This window comes from Trachurus japonicus, chromosome 24, assembly GCF_045865225.1.
Source record: "Trachurus japonicus isolate A0001 chromosome 24, Traja_1.0".
Classification (NCBI taxonomy): domain Eukaryota; kingdom Metazoa; phylum Chordata; class Actinopteri; order Carangiformes; family Carangidae; genus Trachurus; species Trachurus japonicus.
The window spans coordinates 24,476,704-24,500,671 of record NC_140930.1 but is presented as its reverse complement, the minus strand read 5'-3'; the positions used below and the strand labels follow the sequence as shown (position 1 = coordinate 24,500,671).

The window sequence follows — 23,968 nt, the reverse complement described above, 5'->3', positions numbered from 1 at the left end:
GAGTATTTTATAAAAAGTAACACAATAGTTACTTTTTCTGGCAATTAGTTACTTTTATAATGTAGTAATTCAGTTACTAACTAAGTTTAAGTAACTATAATCAATTACTTTTTAAAAGTAACGTGCCGAACCAGTAAAGTTCCTGACCGGAGGTGCCGGTCTGTAGGCTACAAATGACTCCGGTCAGGTCGGACTTCTGGCCTCCTTTCCTTCAGGTCGGCTTCTATGCTTCACTTTGTGCCGTCTCTGCTGTTGTGAAGCATGCGAACATGCATTGTCCAGTTTCAGTCAGATTTGGGCGTATACATGCAGAAGAAAACTGGTTTCCATTCGCATTATCCGGGTAGAAAAAGCAAAAGCGAAACGCTTACTTCAGGCACTCCGACTGAGCCAAGGAATTATTTAAAAAGCTGTTATTTTTATTAGTGCATATCTCTATTGAAACATATGAGACGCCGACCGGTTTCGACCAGACGGTCTTCGTCAGGGCATTAGAAGTGATATTAGAAGTGATATCACTATCAAGAATTCCTTGGCTCAGTCGGAGTGCCTGAAGTAAGCGTTTCACTTTTGCTTTTTCTACTTTGGACTTCTCACCTGTGAGCACTCTGTAACTTTTTCTTTGTTTGTCGCATTATCCGGGTGTTTTAGTCAGAATCGGAGAAGTCCGGTATTAGTCGGATTAACTACATACACTTCAGTTGTCCAGTTATAGTCGGATAAATCTGTTTTTTCAACTGTCATGTAAACGTATTGACTGTGTACAGGCGTGAACATCCAGTGCATTGTATTTTCTTTTTTGTTTGTTTAATTTGATCGGATTGACAAGTGAGATTTTACACCTTCGTCCGTCAAATTATCTACAGAAACTGAACTTTTGTCTGGTTGTTTGTAGAACTGCATTTGAAAATTGAGAAATGATTTCTAATTTTGCACCGACTCAACTGTGTTCATGTCATTGTGGAGCAGAGAGAAGAGCGTTCACTCCTCTACCTTGTCTGAGAGCTCGTTCTCCACGTCCTTCTTGATCCTGCGCAGCATGAAAGGCTTCAGGATCATGTGCAATCTGGAGAGTTGGTCTGAAATATAAATATCAAACAGCTTTGTTTAGGTCCAAAATATATTGCATGCAACAGTGAGCGGGAAACAGAGATCAGTGCTGGCACACAAATAATAGAATTGTCTGTACAAATAGAATGAAAAAAATACAACAACACATTTTTGTGTTGTCAGCTGGAGAAGTGGGAGAGAAGTCGAACACGCAGCCAAGAGCAGCGTTGTTTTCTTTTTCTCAGCTCAGAGTTGTACTCACTCTCATCGATGGCCGACTTGTTTTCAGCGTGACTCTCAATGTCCTTGGAGAACCACTCATTAAACTCTTCATGGGAATCAAACAGCGTAGGCATGATGAAGTGCAGCAGGGCCCACAGCTGAGAGACAGTAATAACATACACTTGTCAACATCTGTGTCACTACATACCAACTCACTCTCTCACACACATACACACACACACACACACACACACACAGCGCCCACCTCAGCCATGGTGTTCTGGATGGGCGTCCCGGTGAGCAGCAGCCTGTTCCGACACTGGAACTGCAGGAGGATTTTCCACCGAACGCTGAAACCAGACAGAAGCATTGAGTGGTGATCTGCTGCACAAGTTTATCATCATTATTGAACGCTTAACTGAACTGTAATCCCAACAATTACTCAAACTGCTTTGTATGCGTGGGACGACGATTTCCTCACACACACACACTTTTTCAAAACATTTTCTGAAGAGATTTATAGGTTTTGGTTGGCGTCCAGTGGGCGCCATGAAGCCATGCATACTTTGCAGTTGTAACACATTAACAAGAACTTTTTTTACACAATCTGTCCAAATTTTTTTGTTGATTTCCAAACTATAAAAAAAAGAAAAATGGTTGTTGTGCTTTTTGTGGCCAATTTATAACAAAGTGAGCTCCTTTACATTACTGACATCAACTCCCACAGCACATGGAAGTATGTGTAGAGGAATGCATGGCTCCTCTCTTCCAGCAGCTGCTGAACCTCTCTTCATGTTCGCAACATACAGACCTGAAACTCATCTTCATAACTCGTATAACTAAACACTCTTCAAACTGTTTGGAGAAACTTTTGAGAAAAGTTTCTATGTCGTCTAAATGACTATCTATCTATCTATCTATCTATCTATCTATCTATCTATCTATCTATCTATCTATCTATCTATCTATCTATCTATCTATCTATCTATCTATCTATCTATCTATCTATCTATCTATCCATCCATCCATCCATCCATCCATCCATCCATCCATCCATCCATCCATCCATCCATCCATCCATCCATCCATCCATCCATCCATCCATCCATCCATCCATCCATCCATCCATCCATCCATCCATCCATCCATCCATCCATCCATCCATCCATCCATCGTAAATGTAACACGTTAGCTTGTGGACTTTAAAGGTACTGGTAGGTGGATTTTGTCACCTATGAGAGGAGCTATGCTAGCTGCTTCCCCCTGTTTCCACTCTTTATGCTAAGCTAAGATACTAGCAGTAGCTTGGTGGTAAATAGTAAAATATAAAAGATATAATGTATATCAGTGGTTCTCAACTGGTGGGTTGGGACCCAAAAGTGGGTCGCGGACAGCTGGTCAAAAAAGTAAATAATATTTAATGCACATCTGATGTTGGACATGTATTTTATTTTGAAAAATAACTTATATTGAAAGGCAAGCGTCACGTGAACACATGCAGTTGTAATGGTCCTCCTCAGTTTCTTATTATTTGCTCTGAATGCAAAGATATCAGTTTCTTATTAATGTGGCCTGAATGCAGTGAATCTTGTTTTGTTTTGTGGGTCTTTATTTTGTGCAATTAGATATTTTTTCAGTTTGTGAATATGCTCGAGATGCATTACAAGTCAAATATATCGTTTTGTTGGTCTCCATTTTGTGCAGTTTGATATTATTTTATTCTCTTCCGTACATGCAGTTGTCATGGTCCTCAGTTTCATTCATGTGCTCTGAAATGCACTTTGCTCAATAAAGAGCAAAATGAGTTTTTAAGGGCTTTTAAAAAAAGTCTTGGTTTGAATTCTATTCAGTGGGTCGTGACTTAATGACCATGGGAAAATGTGGGTCCCAGGGTGAGACTAGTTGAGAACCCCTGATGTATATAACTCTCTGTACAAAAGGACACTAGAGCAATGACTGAGGGTGTTATGACTATAGTTTGAGTGTGTTTTTGTGTGTGTAGACTGCAGGTGGTAAATCCATCCATCCATCCATCCATCTATTATCTGTTGTATTTTAACACGTTACCTGGTGCTGCTTTTCAAGGCCTGGGCCTCATCCAGAACCATGTACTGCCACTTGACCCTCTGGAAGTATTTGACGTCCTGGACCACCAGCTGGTAGCTTGTGATAACCACGTGGAATGGTGCATTTTGTGTGTAAAGGGTTTTCTGCATAAGCGTACACAAAGAGAGGGAAACACAGGTTAAAATGATGAAGAAAAACGAAGACAGTGCAACTTCTACTGACCGAGCCACACATGGCGGCGCGATGGCAATCTTGAGAAACGGCTTTCATCTCGTCCTCACCTGGCTCCAGAACTTCCGAATCACCTTGCGATCATGAGGGTTTCCCCAGTACGGCAACACCTGGAGGACGCATCAATGAGAAGTGGGTCAGCTCAGCTCTGTCGATACATTTCAGAGGCACTGCACTGATGGTGCGTGTGAATCTGTTTCATCTAATCTACATTCCACGCCTGTTCCACAGTACGGCAGCGAGCAATGCAGCGAAACCAGAGCTCCGCCGATGTACCCAGAGGAAACATTTAGGCATAGCATCACGTATGAATCACCGCCTCAGTTGTTGAGTTGCTGGTGTAGAATAGCGATGTGAAAAGATTTACACATCATTGCATCGCTCAACGCAAGCTGGCATTCCATTGTTTTCAGACGGTCCAGCTTTGAGTTTTCAGGAAGCTTATCTTCAAATTGTGTAATAGGGTCTTTTCACACCTCATTAGCAAAACATACTGAGATTGATTTATTTCCAAACGAGCAAAGAAAATGGGCATAGTTGAGTGCTGAACACAAGGAGTTATTGTGTGTGTGTGTGTGTGTGTGTGTGTGTGTGTGTGTGTGCACTCAAGCACAGCTGACACATTGATGTGTTTGATAAATGTTCTCAAAGAATGCACACAGCCTGTAAAAGCATGCAAGAGGATTTTTTCCACAACAGCCACCCAACAATCGAGCTACTAACATCTTTGAAGTGTGTGTTAATGTAAACTGTGCTACAATACTGCCCCCTAATGGATAGTTCCACATTATGTTTCAAACATAAATCAGATACAAACTTTGTACCTGATTTCGATTGTTAAAGGGATAGTTCAACATTTTGGCAAATTCGCCTATTGCCATAATCCCTGTCATCATAGCAGTAGGTTCATTACCTTTAATTATCCGTGCATGTTGTTTTGAGATCAGCGGGGCAGAGACGTGAGCTGCTCAGTCAACACAATGGGGGTGAATGGTAGGTCCCCTGTCACTCATCAAACTCATCAAATACACAATCCAACAACGCTCAAGTTGTGACCTGCACATTCACCACACTATGAGATAATCATGTAACATTAGAGACAGAGTTGTTTTAGAGGCAAATGCAGTCGGAACTACATTCCAGACACGGCTGCTGGGCAGATTGATTTCAAAAGTGCAAGTAGTTCTGAATATTTGCTTCATGTGTCTTGTGTGACATAATACATAATTATGTCATAGCGTGGTGAATGTGCAGCTCACAACTTGTCCACCAGAGCATCTTGGAGTTGTTGGATTGTGTATTTGATGAGTTTGATGAGGGAGAGGGGACCAGTACCGTTCACCTCCTTTGTGTTGACTGAGCAGCTCACGTCTCTGCCCCGCTGATCTCAAAACAACATGCACCGATAATTAAAGGTATTGAACCTACTCTTATGACTATAGGGATTATGGCAACAGGAGAATTTTTCCAAAATATTGAACTATCCCTTTAAACAGCATTTCTCGCTTGAGCAAACCAGCACTGGGTTTATTAGAGGAGTACAAAAGAGCAGCAGACCAGAGGACGGCAGGATTCCTTCAGACAGGTTTTAGCAGGTGTTTCCGCTGGGTGGGCTCTTGCCTGGTTCTCACCTTGAATTTGGGCACAAAGCGGGTGAACTCCTGGTGCCAGTTGTTGAGCGTGGACGCGGGAGAGATGATCAGGAACGGACCCCAGATGTTGTCTCTCTGCGCAGGAACAGAAAAAAGAGAAAACGCCGTCAGCCGCCGAAACAGGTGGTCTTTGTGTGTGCCTGTGTTGAGCGCCGGGCACCCAATAACAGGAAGCCCCGGAGGAACACGCTCATACATCTTCCTGTCAGCGATAGTTCAATGCTGAAATGCTCACATTTCCCCTTAAAATTCCACGTTTTCTCCCTGTGGAGTTCGGGGACCAAATGGGCTTCTCGCAACAATGATATATAATTCATCTGTCTCACTGGGTGAAATATTCCAACACCTGCAAAAAGCTGGGCCAGAAACTCAGGATTCTTTAAAGGATGCAGGTGCACAAGGACGTACTAACAGCAGAGACAATCAAATATTCCGCTCAGTTTTTGTGAAGCTGTGTGGCAAACGAAGCCCTTTGGCCCGGAGCGCTCTCTCACCTCTGCTAGGTGAGCCAAAAGTGCAATACTCTGCACTGTCTTCCCCAGTCCCATCTCATCTGCCAGGATTCCATTGATTCCCTGAAGAGAGATAAGAAAACAAAGGAGAAAATAAATCACTCAGTGGGTAAAAATAAGCACAGTCCTTTGACTTCCAAAAAATATCCTGCACTGACTGTAAAAAAAAACACATTTCTATTCATAAATCTAAACTAAGTATCGATGCGACTGCTGCTTGGCAAAAATGACACTGTAGCTAATGGTTTCACGTCATAAGAGTGAACAACTCCAAGTCTTTCTAACGCTTGAATAGCAATTCATAACCTCAAACTTTTCCAAATTTCTAAAATAAGGTCCACATAAATATTTCAGAAAGATAATAAAGGTTACAGAAAAGACACAGGTCAGAATCAGACATACTATGTACCTGTTCATAGAGGTTTGCCAGCCAGTTCATGCCCTTAAGTTGGTATCCCTTGAGTTTGCCGTTGAAGATGGTGGGCTGAGGAATGTCGTCACCGGCGTGGATGGATGGGTTGGATAGACTGTAGCTCTCTCCAAACCCAGAGCCGAGACCTGAGGACGGGCCAACAGCTGCGTGCAGAGACGCACAGCGGCTGTCTTTTGCCTCCTCATCAAACATTCGTGTCTGCAGCGGAGAGGTTAGCAGATTATTAGCACTGTGTGTGTGTGTGTGTGGGGTGGGTAAATGCTCCCATGAGGCTGCGCTTGCATCATCTTACTCTTTCTTGATGAATCTGGTAGGCTTCTTTGGCGTTCCTCAGGGCCTGAGACTTGTAGTATTCACTATCTGAAATCACATCATTAACTTGTTCATAAAACCATCAGATATTTTTTTTTCTTCCCCACTATAAGAGCATCCTGCCAAACACACAGAAACATCACTGGGATTCTAGGGGAAAATATTACTGTGTATTTTCTAATTCATCACAGAACAAATTTAAAATATCATTAGTAATAACAGATTGTTATTGGCAGTGGTATGTAATCTGTGCACTGGCAAACGCTTAAGTGACTTTCTTGATATTTTCAGTAGCTCCTGGCTCAAACTACAGGAAGGAAAACTCATGAAATATAATCTACAGAAAGGAAACTGCCGAAAGAGGCAATAAATACAATGATAACTGGGCCCAGTGACATTTAATTTGACACTCGATATAGCTCCAGAGAACTTGGTCAACATTTCCACAGAGAGACTCAGGATGCATAAATGTCAACTGACTTTCAATTACCAACTGATTCACTGCAAACCTGACTGAGATGTTCATACCATAGTCCTCCTGTCCCATGTTGACCATCACGCCTCCTCCGATGTCTATCTGTCTCTGAGCTCCAGTGTCTTCGAGCTTTCTGAGAATTTCCTCCTGAGCCGTTTCCCCCCCTGGACCCCCCGCTGTGGCTTTACCGCTCATAAAGTGAGCGTAAAGCTCCGTCTGGGTGATGAGGAAGTTCAGTTTGCGCTGCTGACGCTTGGCCTGCGAGAGACGGAGAAAGGCATTCGTCACCATCTAGGATTTTCTAACATAAGTGTAGTCAAAATCTGAACTAAATCATTTGTTAGCTTTATTTGACAGCTTATAATTATGGAAGTACTGCAAAAAATAATAATCAGCTGTAGAGAGCAAAAGACAAATGACCAACTTCACTAATCCATCTACCTCTCTCATTTCCTCGTCCAGTTTACGTTGCTCCAGGGCTTCCTTCTCTGCCCTCTTTCTGTGCTCCTTCTCCACTTTCTCATATTTCTTCCAGTACAGCATCATCTCCTTGGTGAGGCGCCGCGCTCGGGGTAACGTTTCTTTGCAGTTCTTCTGAGCCTGGATAGCTGCACGCCGCACTTCTCGCATGCACTGATGAGCCAGCTGGTAAAAGCAAAACAGAGGAAGCCACGATTTACTCTTCACAGTCAGTGTCAACTCTCAGCTGGAAAGTGTGATACAATTTCTCCAAATAAAATATACAACACATCAGAGTGGACGGTTTACCTTTTTAGCATTGGTCAGCACTAGATTCTTGGCAGACGTTTTCTGCTTGAAAGTCTGCAAAAATAAAATAAATGGGACGATTAGCAGAAATGAACTTCAGAAAATGTTATTGAACATTTCACAGAAATAGTGAAATGTATGCACGTTCATTTTTGACTGTTTGTTGTCATGCATTCTAACCTTGGGGATCTCCTTCTTGGCAATGGTGAGCCACACCTTCCGCCGCCGCGCGTTCAGCTGCTCAATAGTCAGATGTTTCTTCTTTACCACGGGCAACGGTGCATCATGGGAAAACTTGGCAAAGATCTTGGTGACATAAGAACGTCCCTCGTCTAAAAACTCTCCCTCTCCACGTTTCTTCTTCTTCTTTACCTTTTTTAATTTTGCTAGAGGGGGAAAAAAGGACAAAAATGTAAGAAAAAATAAAAGATCTTGTTATTGGTTCCACAGTAAGTGCCCAGTTCTTTTTCCCCTGCTGTGTTGATATAATAATGACTATAGATTTGTCTTGTTTTTTACCCTTGAATTTCTTCTCATCTTTGATCTTTTTCTTCTTGGGGCCCAGTAGGTGGCGCTGTTGCTCATAGAAGGGATCATGAGTAGAAAGGAGTCCAGTGCTGTAGTACTGATATTGGTGAAGCTGCACGGCAAATATACACAAACAGGAAAAAAATATATAGTAATGACATTTCAAGAACATAAATCAAATGTAGCCTTAATGTTTCTAGGCAGTGTGTTTGTGAGCGCGTCTACCTCCCGGTCCGAGTGGAACTTGCTCTGATGCTGCCGGGTGTAGCGATGGAGCCTCAGCATGTCATGCAGCTCCTCCCGGGATAAACAGAAATCAGAGTCATCCGAGTCTGTGTCCGAGTCTGTGGTGTCATCAGTCAACAGGATGCTCTGCAGGAGACAGGAGAGGAATGTGGTTACAGGAAGCTGAGGGTAGTTGGTAAGAAAGGGAAGGAAAACACAGGAATAAACAAAGAGGTACTGCAGGGGAAAATGTCAGCAAAGGGATGCAACTAGTAATCATCATCTACCGGTACTCATTCATTGCTTAACTCTTCACTGCGATGTGGAGCATGTTTATTAAATACCTTAAGCCACTTCCTGTTTTTCTTCAGCTTGGAGAAATTATAGAGACTTGTTTTATCTGCCTTTTGGTCTGTGGGGTTTAAAAGAGAGAGAGAGGCATCACACATATGACCTGACCACATCCATGATGGCAAGGCAACAGGCAGTAGTAAGAAATGATTGTGTAGTAATAAATTAACAACATTAATAAATGTCTCTGTATGTATCTTACCTTTCCCTTGCAGCAGAACCCCGTTGAGGGGTTTGCCCTCTGCCAACCCATCCACCTGCTCACATGGCTCACTCTTCACTGTCAAAGTTGCGTGTTGAGTGGAGCCGTCCAGGGATAGTCCCGTCCCCAGTGCATCATCGCTGTCATCACTGTCATCGCTAGAACATCAGAAATATGCATCCATGAGCCTACGATTTGCATCCTGTATCTGGTATCTGTTCTTTGGATGTGCATCTGACAGTATAAATACTGTAATCCAGACAGAGGGACATATTTTGATAGAACATTAACCACGATTAAAGCAGAAGTAAGCGATCCGGTGGTTTTGGCTAACTTCTTGTCAGCAGATGGAGTTAGCAGTCCCCGCCCTCGTCCCTACGTCACCACATTCACGCGCATCCCTTGGCTGCACACACAGAGAGGACCGCCCCTTTATGCCGTTCTCTCTCCTCATTGGATAAAGGTTGTAGGATACAAGGAAAGTTTTCTCCTCGGCTTACAGCAGAGCAGAGTGACTGACAGGCCCGTGTTTCAGACCAAACACTCTATGTAAGTGATTGCTGTCGGAAGATATAACTATTTAAGACTTATATCAACACAAATATTCCGCTTACTCCTGCTTTAACCTGATCTACTGGATGTAATCTAAAATAGATAAGAGCGTAAATAATGCTGGAATTTCACGGTTAGTCTACAAACAGGATGAAATATTGCTAGAATGCGCTTTTAATCCATTTAGCTGCAATCGGTTCAGCTTACAACCCAGTAACAACAAAATTGCATTTACAGCACTAATCCCTACATCCAAGCAGGAGCTGTCTCAAAGTCTCACACCCACTGAAACTGATCCTAGACCGAGCCTTGGCAGGAACCAGCAGCTTGAGTAGAGCTAAATGTTGTGCCCACTCCCAGCTCTCCCTCCTGTCTGTACCTGGTTATGTCTCTGTTGAAGACGGTGTCGGTCTGGCGCAGGAAAGTGTCCAACCTCAGGGATCTTTCTAAACGCTGCAGGTAGAGAGGTTTGGCCAGGCCGGAGCTCCCTGATGCCCCAACCTCCAGACGGCCACCCTGCCCTGACGCCATGCAGCACAGACACCTCTGCCCAGCAGGGCAGGAACTTTTACTGAGGAGACAAAGGGAGAGGGATGAGCAAATGGTTCACTGCTAGCTATTGAGTGAGTAAGACTTTCCTGTTTTATAGTAATTTACCTAACTTGAGGATCATATCACATTCAAAGATTTATAAATTGCTCAGGTGAAGTTCAGAGGCAGTTCCTGAGTTTTCCCAATCCACATTTTCAAAACTACTCAAATACTGTATAAGGGAGATATTCGCCTTTGTTTAAAGCAATCATCACATCTTCATGTTGGATGTTGCCGAGGTAAAGAAACAACAATTTTGCACCATCTAGTTAATCAAAACAGTAGTACATGTAGAGGACCTACCTTCTCAGTAAAGGATGTCATTGTTCTCGATTCCAAGACTAATGATCAAAGGTGAAATAACCCTGTAAAACACAAAACATGCCATCATACACTGATACTGAAATGACAAGTGTGAAGTGTACGTCAAGCTGGTGTGCTTACACAAGTTGTAAGGAGTTATTATTATGACTTACAGAAAATGTGAGTGTGGCTTTCAAATAAGGGACCACTCATATAAAAAATGTAAAAGATGAACAAATAAATACAGCTCATCATTCACAACTATGGATTTATAGTGATCACTTTAGTAATATACACATTAATACTGAGGAATACTGAGATATTCCTTTATCTACTTCATAAGATATCTTTATACATCCAGTGAAGATATGTCAGGCAATTATACAGCACACTATTTTACTTTGGTTTTAGATTATTAAAGATCGGACGGGGGAAATGTATGAGTAAATACTTTAAATTACTATTGTACAACTTATTATTCTATTGTGGACAGAGATTATTACGACAGTAACACTGCTATGGTTAAGTTATACAACTTGCCCTTTGTAATTACCACTCAGACTTTCTGAAACAAGTTCATTGCCCCCCATGGAGCCAAATGGAGAACTTTTTCCCTCTGACAGTGGACCCAGGAATATGCAGTGCAATATTCTCTCTATTCTATTCTTTTATTTTTATGATTATGGGGGAAGGGTTATTCTGACTATTTTAGGGTTATTTTAATAGACTTAATTTTAAGGTTATTTTAACACACTTTGCAACAAAGACATCACATTATGTATAGAATAATAAATGTGTAGGAACAATTGCTGCTGCCCAAACTAAATTTCGTTGTGTTGTTTCACCAGTGCAATGATTGAATGAATCTTGAGTCTATGGACAAACAAGAGTTTGGTCTGATATTGAAGATGAAGAAATCCTGATTGCCGTGTTATGCTGAATAATATGTATCTCCCACTGCTATCATGTCGATATGTTATCATTAGCTAACTAGCATATCCAGCATTCGCTAGTCTTTGCTAGCTAACCTTGGATGGTGCACTGGATTGTAGCTGGCCAGCTAACGACCGTTAGCTGTCTCGCTATGTAAGCACAAGCAGCCTCCGATCAATGATTGTAAAGGGTCAAGGTGCTGGTATGCACTTGCAGACAGCTTACTAGCATATGTAAACCACGGTTAATTCACCGTTTAGCCTTGGTGTTTGTTTAGCCTAGCCTCCGCGCTTTGATACAGGGACACTGCCTCCTGTCCCTGCTACCTCCTGTCTAATGTAGCTTTCCAGCATTAAGGTTAGCTTATGACATTCTAAGGCGTTTTGACTCAGACGTCCTCTCACACCATTAATATGAAGTATTCAAATCGACTCTGTCTCTTTAAGGCCACCACCTCCTTCCTAAACAATGTATTAAGATATGATATTGGTTTAATGTCGATTCTTTAGCTGGCTAGTTGCAGCAGCCAGGCCCGCCGCCCGCGCCTCCCGTACCCTGACTGCGGACGCGAGCGGGGACTTGGTTGCCTGGTGAACGAATGATCCCCATGTTTTAATTCTTTCTCCCTCCCGGCCATCTTCCCCCATTGCTCCTTCGCCATAACAACCACCACGGAGTATCTCACCTCGGCCCCGTGTCCCCCTTTTCGTCTCTCTCGTCGCTGCTGCCGACTCTCAGTTCTCTGACTCCAAAATGGCGGTTTGAGGCGCCGAGCGAGTCTGTGAGCTTTGAGTCGGCAGCAACAGCAGAGAGGCGGCCACTTTCTGTTACTGAGAGAGCAGAGACACGACGCCATGGCGAGGGTACAGCAAGGAGCAGGCGTTTTAATCAATCGCAGAGAGAGGGATGTACGCTAGTCGAGTTCTCCCAGGACGAAAATGCGATAATAAACCCCACCGTTATCTCTCGGTAAAAGAGTGAGATACATCTTTGCCATATAAGCCGTTTGGGATCATATATGCACAACTATTACAAACGCATCGATGAATTTCCGATGTTGATTAATAGTGTCTGCCCACTGCGAAGATTACCGAGCTACGTCTTACGTCATCAGAAGGAAACACCGTTTTAAGTGAAGTGAGGCAGTTGGATCCCCACAAAAAATGACAATCCTAAAGTTATTTTCTGACCTAATTAAGCGACAGTTAAGTCCAAGAATGGTTATACATGACAAAGTTATTCATATGAAGACATTTAAAAACGCACTTTGTTGTGATATAGACCAGATTTTCAGGAAAATCATAAAGATGGTAGAGACATGATGATACTGTTACTGTGACTCAGGCTCAGACCTTCCTGTCAAACCTCGTTTTATCTTATCCTGTGTGTTACTATGGTTTATATCCTGCCTCTGCCCCTTTTAATTTATACTAAGCTGTAGATGGCTTTCTGAGGAACTGTGATGAAGGATATTGATCTTTCCTATAAAGCTTCAAGTCTTGACAATCACTCAAAGCACTATATTAGTCATGTTCACATATTCACATAGTGCTTTCCCACTTTTTACACACCAATGATATATCAGAGGCAATTTGAGGTTCAGTATCTTGATTGTGGACACTTCTGACATATGGGCTGGAGAAGCTAACCCACAGGACCCTCTGATGGGCGGACCACCCTCTGATGGGCGGACCACCTGCTTTACCTCCTCAGCCACAGCTGAATTTATTTCTTAAAAATTAATTGTGCTTTAACAAATAAAAATAATCAGTCCATCAGTAGGGTCAAGCTTTAATGTGCATCAATTTATCTACAGCAAACATAACAAATAACAGTTTGTTAATCTGCCTCACATTAACACAGGGCTGTAGATTAGAGCGGTTGATCTCGGTAAAGGAGACACAGATAATCATCTAAGTGCATGTTATGTTTATTGGCCAAAACAAGAGCATTAGCTAATGCAATTAACAGAGATATAGTGCAGTTATATCTGAATACCTTTCTACCATTGTACGGTAATAATTAGAGGTGCAGGCACATGTATACGCTGAACAGCCCTGGTGTTATATTACTTTTCAATTCATATCATCCACCTTTAACAAAATGCTCCCATACAAAGTGCAAAGGTCTTTACATCAGCTTCAAATACTGCCAACAAAAAAGGTGCATTCTGTAGAGAGCAACTGAAGCCGACACAATAGGCACTGCCAAGAGGAAATCAGTAGTAGCACTGACTGACTGTCATGTGGGTGATGCAGTTTCACTAACATACACATAGTGGGCTGTTAATGTGTCAGTTTTCCAGCCTGGGAGAAGAGGAGGTTTCATTCACAGCCAGCTGGATTTCTCCTCCTCAAATTTCACTGGATCAATGAAAGGTTTGTCGATGGATTTGATCATCAGTTCACCGCAGTACACGCACTCAGATGCAATGATGTCATCAATATCTGATTTTATTTGCTCCCGGCTTGTTCCTGCAGTGCCCTTTCCCAGGCTGGCAGTGTCTCCTTCGTCCTTGGGCACTGAGCGGTGGCGTGACTTGGAGGATTGTGTGGTTGCAGCCAGCTTTTTCTGCAGCTCCTCCAAGCGGCCCTGCTTGTAGGCCGTCAGGTGAGGGCTCACCTCCTATAAGGTAAAGAAAAGAACATATGATAAAGAAAGAACATTATTATAATAAATTCTGGGGGTTTTTTTATTGAGTTGACTGATTTTCAATGAAATGCTTACCTGCAACAGGCAGTCATAGTGGAACATGTGTCCACACAGAAATAGGTAGAAGGGCCTGTTGAGTAATGGGAAGTCACAGGCAGCACACTTCTCTTGGGAATCAACTACGCCGTATTTGTTCCTCATTTCTTGGATATCTTCTCTGATGCGTTTAGCGCTTTCTGTGGCCTCCTCCATTTCCTGCTTCAGCTCCTCGATGTGCTGGTTGTACTCCTCCAGGGAGCTGCAGATGGCCTCCTGAGGAACCAGGGTAAATAGATAATAATATGTAGTGACAATGACAGATTTCCTTAAAAAAAAATAAATAAACATGCAAGGAAAGACTAGGTGACTAACCTTAAAGTGGTCAATGGTGACGAAGTCTGGGAAGAAGGGCAGGATGTCTTCTATCTTGAGCAGGTTGCAGCTGGACAGACAGTTCATGGCTTTCTTCACATCTTTCTCCTCTTGCACCACATGCCGGGCGATCTTCAGCCAAAGCTTTTTCCTCAGTTCCTCGTCATCCTCTGGCAGGTCAGCGCATGATTTAGCCAAGTCTACATCTACCTGTAAGTAATAAATACATAATAACTTAGCGGCATTGTCAAACTTTGCTAACAGGAAATTTTGATAATAATCTGTAAAGAATTTTAAAGGGATATTTCAACATTTTGACAAATTCTCCTCTTGCCACAATCCCTATAGTCTTAGGAATAGGTTCATTACCTTTAATTGTGGGTGCAAGCTGTTTTTAGATTGGCGGGGCAGAGACGCGAGCTGCACAGTATTTCCACGTATTTCCATGTCTGGTGGACAAGTTGGGACCTGCACATTTACCACGCTATGAAATAATAATGTAACATTACGTGATGGAGTTGTTTTCGAGGCAAATGCGTAACGAGAACTACATTCCAGACACAGCTGCTGGGCGGAGTGATTTCAAAAAGAAGTAGTTCTGAGTATTTGCTTCATGTGTCGTACTGTTATACGTTATTATTTCATAGCGTGGTGAATGTGCAGATAACAACTTGTCCACCAGAGCGTTTTGGAGTTGTTGGATTGTGTATTTAGTTTGATGAGGGAAACGTGGAAATACTGTGCAGCTCGCGTCTCTGTCCCGCCGATCTAAAAACAGCTTGCACCCACAATTAAAGGCAATGAACCTACTCCTAAAAATATAGGGATTGTGACAATAGGCAAGTTTGCCAAAATGTTGAAATATCCCCTTAATAATTAAATAATTACTTTTAATGCAAGATCCACTGCCTCCTCATACAGTTCCATGATCCTGTACACCAGGACACAGGCTCGGAGGTAACCGTGTTCAGCACACAGCCTGAGAGCATACTTGAGGTCGTAGTGTATCTCTGAGGCGTGTGTCCCCGCCTGCTCCAGATACAACAGCAGAGAGTCCGGCTTATATTTAGCGTAGAGTGACAGGAGGTAGTTGTGGATTGCCTCCTCTGTCACATTGAGCTCATACACACAGAACTCCATGTAGCGGATGGTCTCGTTGATCTGCTGGGTGCTGCCCATCTGGCTGTAGTTCATCAGAGCCGGGATCAGCTTCTTCGGATCCAGCTTCTTGCCCACCAGAATCCACGCATCCACCACTTTTTTGGGAATGTGCTGCATGAGGACGGGGGAGAACTTGTAAAAAAGCTTTTCGTCGCAGTGCTTGGAGAGCACATCCAGAGCTGCGCTGAAGTCGTCGTGCTGGCAGTAGTGGGATATCACCCTCTCGTAGTCCTGCATGACGACCGAGAAGTAAACCATGTCGTCCACGTTGCCGTGGCTTGCCAGAAGGTCGTAGATGGTGCTGCGGTTGTTGTAGAGGCACTCCTTGTGTTTCGGGCTGCTGAGGAATTGGCGGAACTCATCGCGGGTCTCCTGGAAGATGATGCTGTTGCCGTCGCTCTCCAGCTGTCCCAGGCTGTTCAGGTAGAGCTCGGCCAGCCACGTGACCAGCAGGGTGATCTGCGTTCTCTCGCTCTGCTTCAAATTATTTAGTTTCTTCAACAAGAACTCCTTCAGGGCTTCCTCTTGTTTGGCTTCGATGAACTTGAGCGCTATCTCTTCAAAGTAGTTCTGTGTCAGCGCGTAGCACTTGGCGCTCTCCAGGTAGCGCTTGTTCTGGAAGCAGTGCTCAGCCTCCTTGGCCAGCACCATGTCCATGCACTCGGGCCGGTCGCGGCAGTACTCCTTGGCCAGGTCAAATTTATTCATACTCATGTACATCTGCCACACGTCCCTGGCCTCGCGCTGGATGTGGTACCGGAAGACTGCCCGCTCGGTGTAGATCCACACCAACCCGCCCACCGGGTCCTTGATCATCCTCTTGAGAGGGCCAAATTTATCTGGGAACACATCCTCGAATACCACCTGTCCATTCAGAGTACAGATGGCCTTCACTCGATCGTGGAGCAGCAAAAGGAAGTGGAACTGGGTCAGCACAATGGAGATGGGCTTCTTGAGATTAATGTCGATATCTGCGGTGTACTCCCATACCTGTTTAGTTGGGAGGAAAGAAATATGGAGAAGTAGGAGAAATGAGGTTATAGACCCATTTACTGTTTGTAAACAATGATGACGAACATGAGCTGCGCACGCATTCGGATAACGGAAGTATGGCAGAGAACACCAGCTTGTCAGGCTACGTTATAGGGTTTTATCTAGCAAAGATCGAGAATGCTACCACAATAAACCTAATTTATCAAATGGCAGCCGGCTTTCAGATCTGTATACTATTTGTGACACGTATTTGGTGGAGAAACCTAGCGTGTATGAGCATTCAAATCACTATTATCTACGGTCACGGAGGCTACAGAACTTCAGATACCGCCAATCATGTGGTTGCTCCGGTGCTCGATCACCCGACATTTTGATGCTGTAGACAGAATGGCTGGGGAAAAATAGCACTTCTGTTACCAAACTGCACGCGCAGCTTTTCGATGACGTAGGCTGTAAACGGGTCTATAGAACTAAACATTGATAAGATATCTGGAGATTCTCCTACACAGACATTTACCTGCACATCACTTAGCAGGGAATCAGGCCTGACGTAGTCCAGCTGACCATACAGGACTCCATTACCCATCATCCAGGCAAACGCCTTAGGAGAGGTCCGCAGCTTTGAAGTGTAGAAGGTGATCTCGCTGTAGCCCATGTTGGCCGGGAACTCCTGGAAGCTCGGCAACAGGTCCTGGTTCTGGTTGAAGATGGAGCTGAAGCCTTGCTGCTCCGAGCCCTCGGCCACCTTGCCGACAAACTGGAACAGGCGTTTGCGCGTTGTGGCGATGATGAAGTACTTGTTCTCCAGACCTCGCTCCACCTCCAGACAGCAGATAGGAGCTGGCCTCCCATCCTCCTCCAGGGAGTGGACCTGCCTCAGCAGAAAAACATGGGAATGTTTAGGAAGAAATAAAGTATGTAGGTCCGCGTTTTCTGCTGTTTTGATTGTTGTAACAGGAACAAACCTAGCATCATCACCAGTTATAGCATATTATTGCTTATTGCAGTGGTTCTGAAACTTTTTCACAGCAAGGTCCCCTAAACCGACACAAATTAGACCACGGACTTCCCATTGGACAAAATTACGTAAATATTTGTTCTAAGACTGAATAATGTTACTTTTTTAGTCAATGTACGTTCAAATTACAGCCAATGCCGTGATTCTTTGGATGATTTCTGGAAGAAAATGTAAGATTTCTGGGAAAAAAAAGTCATAGAATTTCTAGAAAAATTTGGTGAAATTTCAACAAAAAGTTGTGGACCCCTTGAACCCTCTCAAGGACCCCACTTTGAGAACCACTGGCTTATTGCAATACACTGTGTTCTCAGGTAACTGAGCTTCCCCTGACCTGTCTGAAGTATTGGTCTGGGTTGGTGTTGAACAGGCTGCCCTCATTGGCAGAGATCTCAGCCTCGAAGATGATGCCTTGACTGGTGCCAACCAGGATGGGCCCGGTGCTGGTCTCATTGCCCAGCAGCTTGTTCCAGCCCACGCTCTCGATGAGGTGGCCTCTCCAGCGGGACAGACTGCGCACCTTCTGGGTGTTCCTGTTGAGGTACAGACACTCACTGGTGCTCAGGCTGATCAGCACATGGGAGCCTGTGGTGGAACAAATATGGAGGAGGATACAGCTGCTGTTGGTAAGAAGTCATAACCACGACACTGCAAGATTCATGTTATAAATTATGCAGTAGCATCAACCTTGGGTCACTGATGCATACATTTGTACTCATGATTTACAGACATATTTATGCATGAATCCAAACATGCAGAACTTTCATGACTTTCAACATTCCCATATATTTTACGACGCGAGTTACAACACAATAACCAACAATGACTATATGACTAAGTCATATAAATGTGGCCTATAGGCAGTGTATGTAGAAGACAATCTGAATACTTTGAGTTGTGGCTTTCCTCACCTGTGGGATCCAGAAACAGCTTGTGCACTTTACTGTCATCTTTCCTTCCTAATTCAATCTGGTTGGGCTGATCCGGTTTGGCCAAGTCAATCCTGCATACACCAGGACATGAAAACATTAATGTCATCAGCAATAACAACTCTTCTATCAGTTTTTACTCATTCACTTATGGCTCAGTTCTCAAAAGAGAAGAACATTTTTCCAAACATTAACTAGTAATACACAATAAGTTCATCAATAACAACAGCTCGGAATTCCTAATAGCAAATTCTATTGGTCTGACGTGTGTGGAAGACAGTAAAGCACATTTCTCCATAAATCTGCACAAAAATCAATTGTACATGGCTCACTGATGAAAAATTATCAGTTGATTCTCAGTGAAACTGTCAAACTCTTCAGCTTATAAACAGTGTTTCATAGATTGAGCATCCTCTGCAAAACAATCCATTCAGTTATCACAATCTGTCAGACAAACATGTGGTGGGTGTCTGGTGCAGTAAATTGGCTAAAGATCTGCCAGGAATGAATCACAACGATTAGAAGAAATAAGGTAAGAAAACAACAGGAAATGAGTCCTAATGACAGTGAAGAGCGGACATCAGCTCCAACGCCCATCTGAACCACACAACCACAGTGACCGTTAGCACGGCGTGTATGACGGTGTTATTTGCCTCAGCAGGGTGTCCTTCCCCAGACTCATGCACAGCTGATTGTTGCAGACTGCGAGGTGGTTGATCCTCTCCGGCGGAGTGAAATCGATCCTTTGCTTGTTGAATATCGGTTTCTCTTCTTCAAGTCTCACATTTACAAAACCTGACGTGAAAGAACATGTTTGTGTTAACAAAGACAGTCTAACAATAATAATCACAGTCTGGTCAATAGCGATTATAACACATTAACGGCCCTAAAGTGTATCTATGTATGTATTATATCAGACAGACCATGACTTGAGAGGAGACCGACCCACCTGAATGTGCTATCCCGATGTTGGTGCTTGACAGGCGGCTGTGCTGCTGCGCACTCTGCCTCGTGTTTTGCGAGTCCTCGTACTCGTCAAGAATTGAAGCCATGGTGACACAAAGCTTATTTCAGCTGATTACAACGCATGTAAACAAGTCCTCTTCAGATAAAAGGCTGAAGGCGAACAGTCAATTCTAAGACGACATGGCTAAAAGGCTAAATGGCTAGCTGCTAGCTCTCCCAGCTTCCCCCTGCTCAGCGGCGCACTTCCGCCCCGCACGAGCGTCTGAACCGAGAGCAAAAGTGTAGATTTTTATCTCAGGAAAAATCAAGTATACATACAATCCCATTCATACTATCACAACAGCTGTTAGCTTAGCTACCAACCGCACGACAACACAGGGTGGACTCGGACAGTCAGGTGACACGGAGTCATGTGATTCATTCAGTTATTCAGTGTAGTGTCAGTCTGCGACACCAGGGGGCGCTGATTGTCCAGATTTACACCACAGGATTTGTTGTTATGTTTTTATTACAAGAATTAATTATTGATAATTAGCTGCCAGACAAATGAGTTTTCCTTTTTAATAAAGCGATTCTTACCTTATTTTACTCCATACTTTGTGTATTGTCCTTGCAAGTCATTCTACTTATTATCCAAAGTTATCCTGTAGGCCTATGAGATTAATTTATATTCAACAATGACTATTGCAGAACTAGCATAGATTTAAAAACATGAAAAACAAAATTATTAGACCTCAGTTTAAATTAATAAATTTTGAAATAAATTAAAGTCAGAAATTTGAAGACCTATCTGAGAGATCTGTGACTTTCTTTTTCTTTTCTCGGTGGGCGTGTCTATGCAAATCACAACCTGTCTGAGCGCACTAGAAACTACCCCACCTCCCCAAATGTCGCCATCAGTCAGAGACCGTCAGCCTGCAGGTATGTGAGATTCATCACTCAGCTGCCTCTCAGTATCCAGGTATCCAGTCCCCTCACACATCAGACAGGACAGAGTTTGCAGTCAGAAGTTGAATGCGCGGCTCGACATGCCACCTCAGATGGATTACTTCTACCAAGAGTCCCGAGTCCCCTCCGCTTGCGGGTTGACCCGGGAGGATGAGCTGGAGCCCGGGGTGATCAGCTGTATGCTGGTCGGAGACGGAGCCGTCGGGAAGACGAGCATGGTCGTCAGCTACACCTCCAACGGATACCCGGCGGAGTACAGACAGACCGGCTTCGATGTCTTCTCTGGTCAGTGTTTTCATCCCACTCTTGCATTTACACACCCTCCAAGGTCATTATGAGAAAGTATAATATTATAGGGGTTTACTATGTTAGGTTCAATAGTGTGCATTAAACTATTATAAAAGTGAAATGTTACTGCATACATGTATATTCAATAGACCTATAGCCTATTTTAAACTAAACAAATGCTGCTGTGAAGGTTTTTTCTCTGGGAGTGTTGGACTTCCTGTCATTGACAGACTCTAAATTCAAGACTGTCATTTGAAGCAGGACTTGTACAATTTAAACATATGTTTGTTCTTCAGTGTGTCACACTTTACAGGTTATCTGTCTATCTAAAATAATAATAATAATCCTCAATTTTGTTGTACCTTGTGAAATGACATTAAACCTATCTATCTATGTGTGTAATGTTGGTGTGTTTTCTGAAATAAACTGACTGATCAATGTCTCCTGTTTCCAACAGGTCAGGTCCAAGTAGAAGGAGCTCCTGTTAAAGTTCAGCTTGTGGACACTGCTGGACAGGTAAGACTGTTTGTTTGTTTGTTTGTTTGTCTGTTTGTTTATAACATAACATAATGTAGACGATCACCAGAAGACCATTTTACTGGCTATGTGATTTCTCACTGTGTAGTCCCAATGTCTTCAGCTTTCAGATGTTGAGTTCATTGTAACAAGTAGGCTAATTATTGATAATTAAATCTGTTACACATAATATAGGCTATAGCATCAAACCACCAAACATTAATTGAGTAAACTAATTAATTTTATGTTATGACAGATGACGGTACAAGCAGTTGTTGCCTAATCCGATGTGTGACTCAGTAACAAGGCTTCACAATGCATTTAAATGGATGATCTTTTTCTAATGCTGTAGTGACTCACTCATGTGAGTGTTCATCATTTGACTGACACTAACTCATGTTTCTTGTTGTCATGTTCCCTCCAGGAAGAGTTTGATGAGTTCAGGGCTCTGTCCTACGCCCACACCGACGTCTTCCTCCTGTGCTTCAGCATGGTCAACCCCACGTCGTTTCACAACATCACCAAGAAGTGGGTTCCAGAGATCCGGGCTCAGAACCCGTCCTCTCCCATCATCCTCGTGGGGACCCAGTCGGACCTCTTACTGGACGTGAACGTCCTCATCAACCTGGACAAGTCAAATGTCAAACCGGTTCTGAGCTCCCGGGCACGGAGCATGGCGGACAAGATCAGAGCTGCAGACTATATCGAGTGCTCCTCACTCACGCAGAAGAACTTGAAGGAGGCGTTCGACGCAGCCATCTTTGCTGCCATTAAGAACAAAACACGGAAAACCAAGAAGAGGAGGTTTTCTGACAGACGCACCAAAGCTTTCTCCAGGTGCAGCTGGAAGAAGTTCTTTTGCTTCATCTGAACTCAGACTGTTAACCCTGTGGGTTGAGAACAAACATCTTAATTTATTTAAATTCTTTACTTTCACTTAATGTCACAGGCCCATTGGTGGTAGTTAAGCATCTGTCCCTGTTAAGTATTTGGTTTTATTTCACACTGGGATGCCAAACTGCGCAAGGGAACCGAGAGATTGGTGCAGTGGACACTGGGAAACGAACATCGGTGGAGACATCGGAGAGGATTGTGGGTTATTCTCAGCCAGGGTCTGATCACACACCCCATTAGAGGCAATGTTGTTTACATAATATTCAAATTAATCATTGTTCCAAACAGAAAATACAAAGTTTACATATGAAAAAAGAGATATGAATACTGTTTTCATGAATATGAATCGCCGGTGAACCATTAGAGAGGATGTGATCACATAGAGATGTGAACATATCGAGTTAACCTGCTGAATGTGCAGCCACAGAGACAAACCATGGGCATCATGTAAATTCAATGAATTTGCATGGTGTGCTTTGTTACCAACTGCAGCCTTTTAACGTTGGGGAGAGTGAAACAGAAAGTGTCTGGCTGTATCTGAGCAGATGGGTGTCAGCCACTTCTTTGTTTTATGTTTTGCCACTGCAGCTGATTGATATGCAGCAGCTGCAAGTTCAGGTTGCAGTGTGAATGTGCCACATTCTTACCTGCGTGTGTATGGAAGCTCCCCGGGCTGGTTTGGGTGGATATTTTACCGGACCTTAAATTATTCAGCTGACAAACTTATCAACACCAACATTCATTTTGACCTGTCAGTCATTGAGTCCTGTCGGCTCTTTTAACATTTAAAAAAAGAAGAAGCACAGGCGGAGCATTTGTTTGTGGCAAATCAGAAACAGATCATTCTTTTGAATCTTCAGATCAGCGCAGGAACTCATTTGAAAATCCTCTTGTCTAATGTGAAAGGTTTGCACGGGAACTCTAACCTTTGGCTTTTTGTTCCTGTCTCTCATCAATCTGCATCTGTAAAACTAAGCACTGCAGGAGGCTTCACTTCCATCCTGCTGATCCTCCCACTACCTCCACCATCAGCCTGGCTTTTTTTTATACACCCCTCTTTGTTTACATGCTCAATACACTCCCTTTCTCTTGAATAGATGCTAAACAGCCTCTGTGTGAATGGAAGTGTAGGTAAAGGAGCTTTGTGCCTGTGACATCTGCACAGCAGTAGATCATATTTTCAAACGCAGTGTAATGATCTGGTGGATATATGTGACAGAGCAAAGATTCATATGCTTCTTGTAGAAGTCAGTTTAATGTATATTCTAGTCTGTTTGTTAAAAACAGTTCATTTGTTGTGTATATGTTTATGAAATATCAGATAAGATGTGGATTTTAAATGCATCTATGTACTCCATAAACTCTTTGTTGTTCTATTTTGTATCCATATCCATATCCTCTCTAACATGTGACTGTTTAGCACATGTCACAGGGATGTGATGCAAATAAATGAAGTGGAAATTATACCTCCTGTGTTATGTGTATTTTTAGAATGGCGATGTTTTGCGATCGCATCTGATAGAAGCAGCTACTTTACATTCAGGGAAGAGTTTTTACAAAGAGGCACCAAAAGCATTGAAAAGCAGCGGCGCAGCTCTCCACAGGAGTCTGAATAATCCTCATCACCACGCCAGGTAGCTTTCCTGAACCGTCTCCCTGTCCCAAGGATATGATAAGTAACCTCTGGCCTCACGCTGTGCCACCAATTCTAATGCAATCCACATGACTGCTGATGGAGTCTGGCAGTGCCACGCTGTGACTGATTGCTTTGTGTGGTTGTGTCTTGCT

General features: G+C 43.3%; 3 protein-coding genes across 4 annotated transcripts in view; 1 reads left to right on the top strand and 2 right to left on the bottom strand.

The window, feature by feature from the left end:
• The window catches only part of ino80 (INO80 complex ATPase subunit), a 53,547-nt gene extending 41,307 nt beyond the window's left edge, over positions 1-12,240 (bottom strand). For both annotated transcript variants that reach the window (XM_085771535.1, XM_085771536.1), the window contains exons 1-20: positions 12,093-12,240; positions 10,475-10,536; positions 9,960-10,151; positions 9,029-9,186; positions 8,820-8,887; positions 8,476-8,622; positions 8,242-8,362; positions 7,903-8,108; positions 7,723-7,776; positions 7,396-7,599; positions 7,008-7,212; positions 6,460-6,527; positions 6,144-6,365; positions 5,717-5,797; positions 5,202-5,297; positions 3,621-3,680; positions 3,340-3,482; positions 1,538-1,622; positions 1,313-1,430; positions 994-1,079 (exon numbers count right to left, since the gene is read on the bottom strand). In XM_085771535.1, coding sequence (XP_085627661.1) covers positions 994-1,079; positions 1,313-1,430; positions 1,538-1,622; positions 3,340-3,482; positions 3,621-3,680; positions 5,202-5,297; positions 5,717-5,797; positions 6,144-6,365; positions 6,460-6,527; positions 7,008-7,212; positions 7,396-7,599; positions 7,723-7,776; positions 7,903-8,108; positions 8,242-8,362; positions 8,476-8,622; positions 8,820-8,887; positions 9,029-9,186; positions 9,960-10,111 — 2,274 coding nt within the window. In that variant the 5' untranslated portion in view covers positions 10,112-10,151; positions 10,475-10,536; positions 12,093-12,240. The remainder of the gene's footprint in view (positions 1-993; positions 1,080-1,312; positions 1,431-1,537; positions 1,623-3,339; positions 3,483-3,620; positions 3,681-5,201; positions 5,298-5,716; positions 5,798-6,143; positions 6,366-6,459; positions 6,528-7,007; positions 7,213-7,395; positions 7,600-7,722; positions 7,777-7,902; positions 8,109-8,241; positions 8,363-8,475; positions 8,623-8,819; positions 8,888-9,028; positions 9,187-9,959; positions 10,152-10,474; positions 10,537-12,092) is intronic.
• Positions 12,241-13,181: 941 nt separating this feature from the next.
• On the bottom strand, positions 13,182-19,948 carry vps18 (VPS18 core subunit of CORVET and HOPS complexes). The gene is made up of 9 exons (XM_085771785.1): positions 19,518-19,948; positions 19,222-19,363; positions 18,551-18,642; positions 17,974-18,224; positions 17,142-17,495; positions 15,359-16,621; positions 14,471-14,680; positions 14,135-14,371; positions 13,182-14,032 (listed from the first exon to the last, which is right to left on the bottom strand). Exons 1-9 carry the CDS (start codon positions 19,618-19,620, stop codon positions 13,736-13,738), a joined length of 2,949 nt encoding a protein of 982 aa, XP_085627911.1. The 5' UTR covers positions 19,621-19,948; the 3' UTR covers positions 13,182-13,735.
• Positions 19,948-23,647, top strand: rhov (ras homolog family member V). The gene is made up of 3 exons (XM_085771786.1): positions 19,948-20,767; positions 21,228-21,286; positions 21,711-23,647. Exons 1-3 carry the CDS (start codon positions 20,563-20,565, stop codon positions 22,155-22,157), a joined length of 711 nt encoding a protein of 236 aa, XP_085627912.1. The 5' UTR covers positions 19,948-20,562; the 3' UTR covers positions 22,158-23,647.
• The last annotated feature ends 321 nt before the right edge of the window (positions 23,648-23,968 follow it).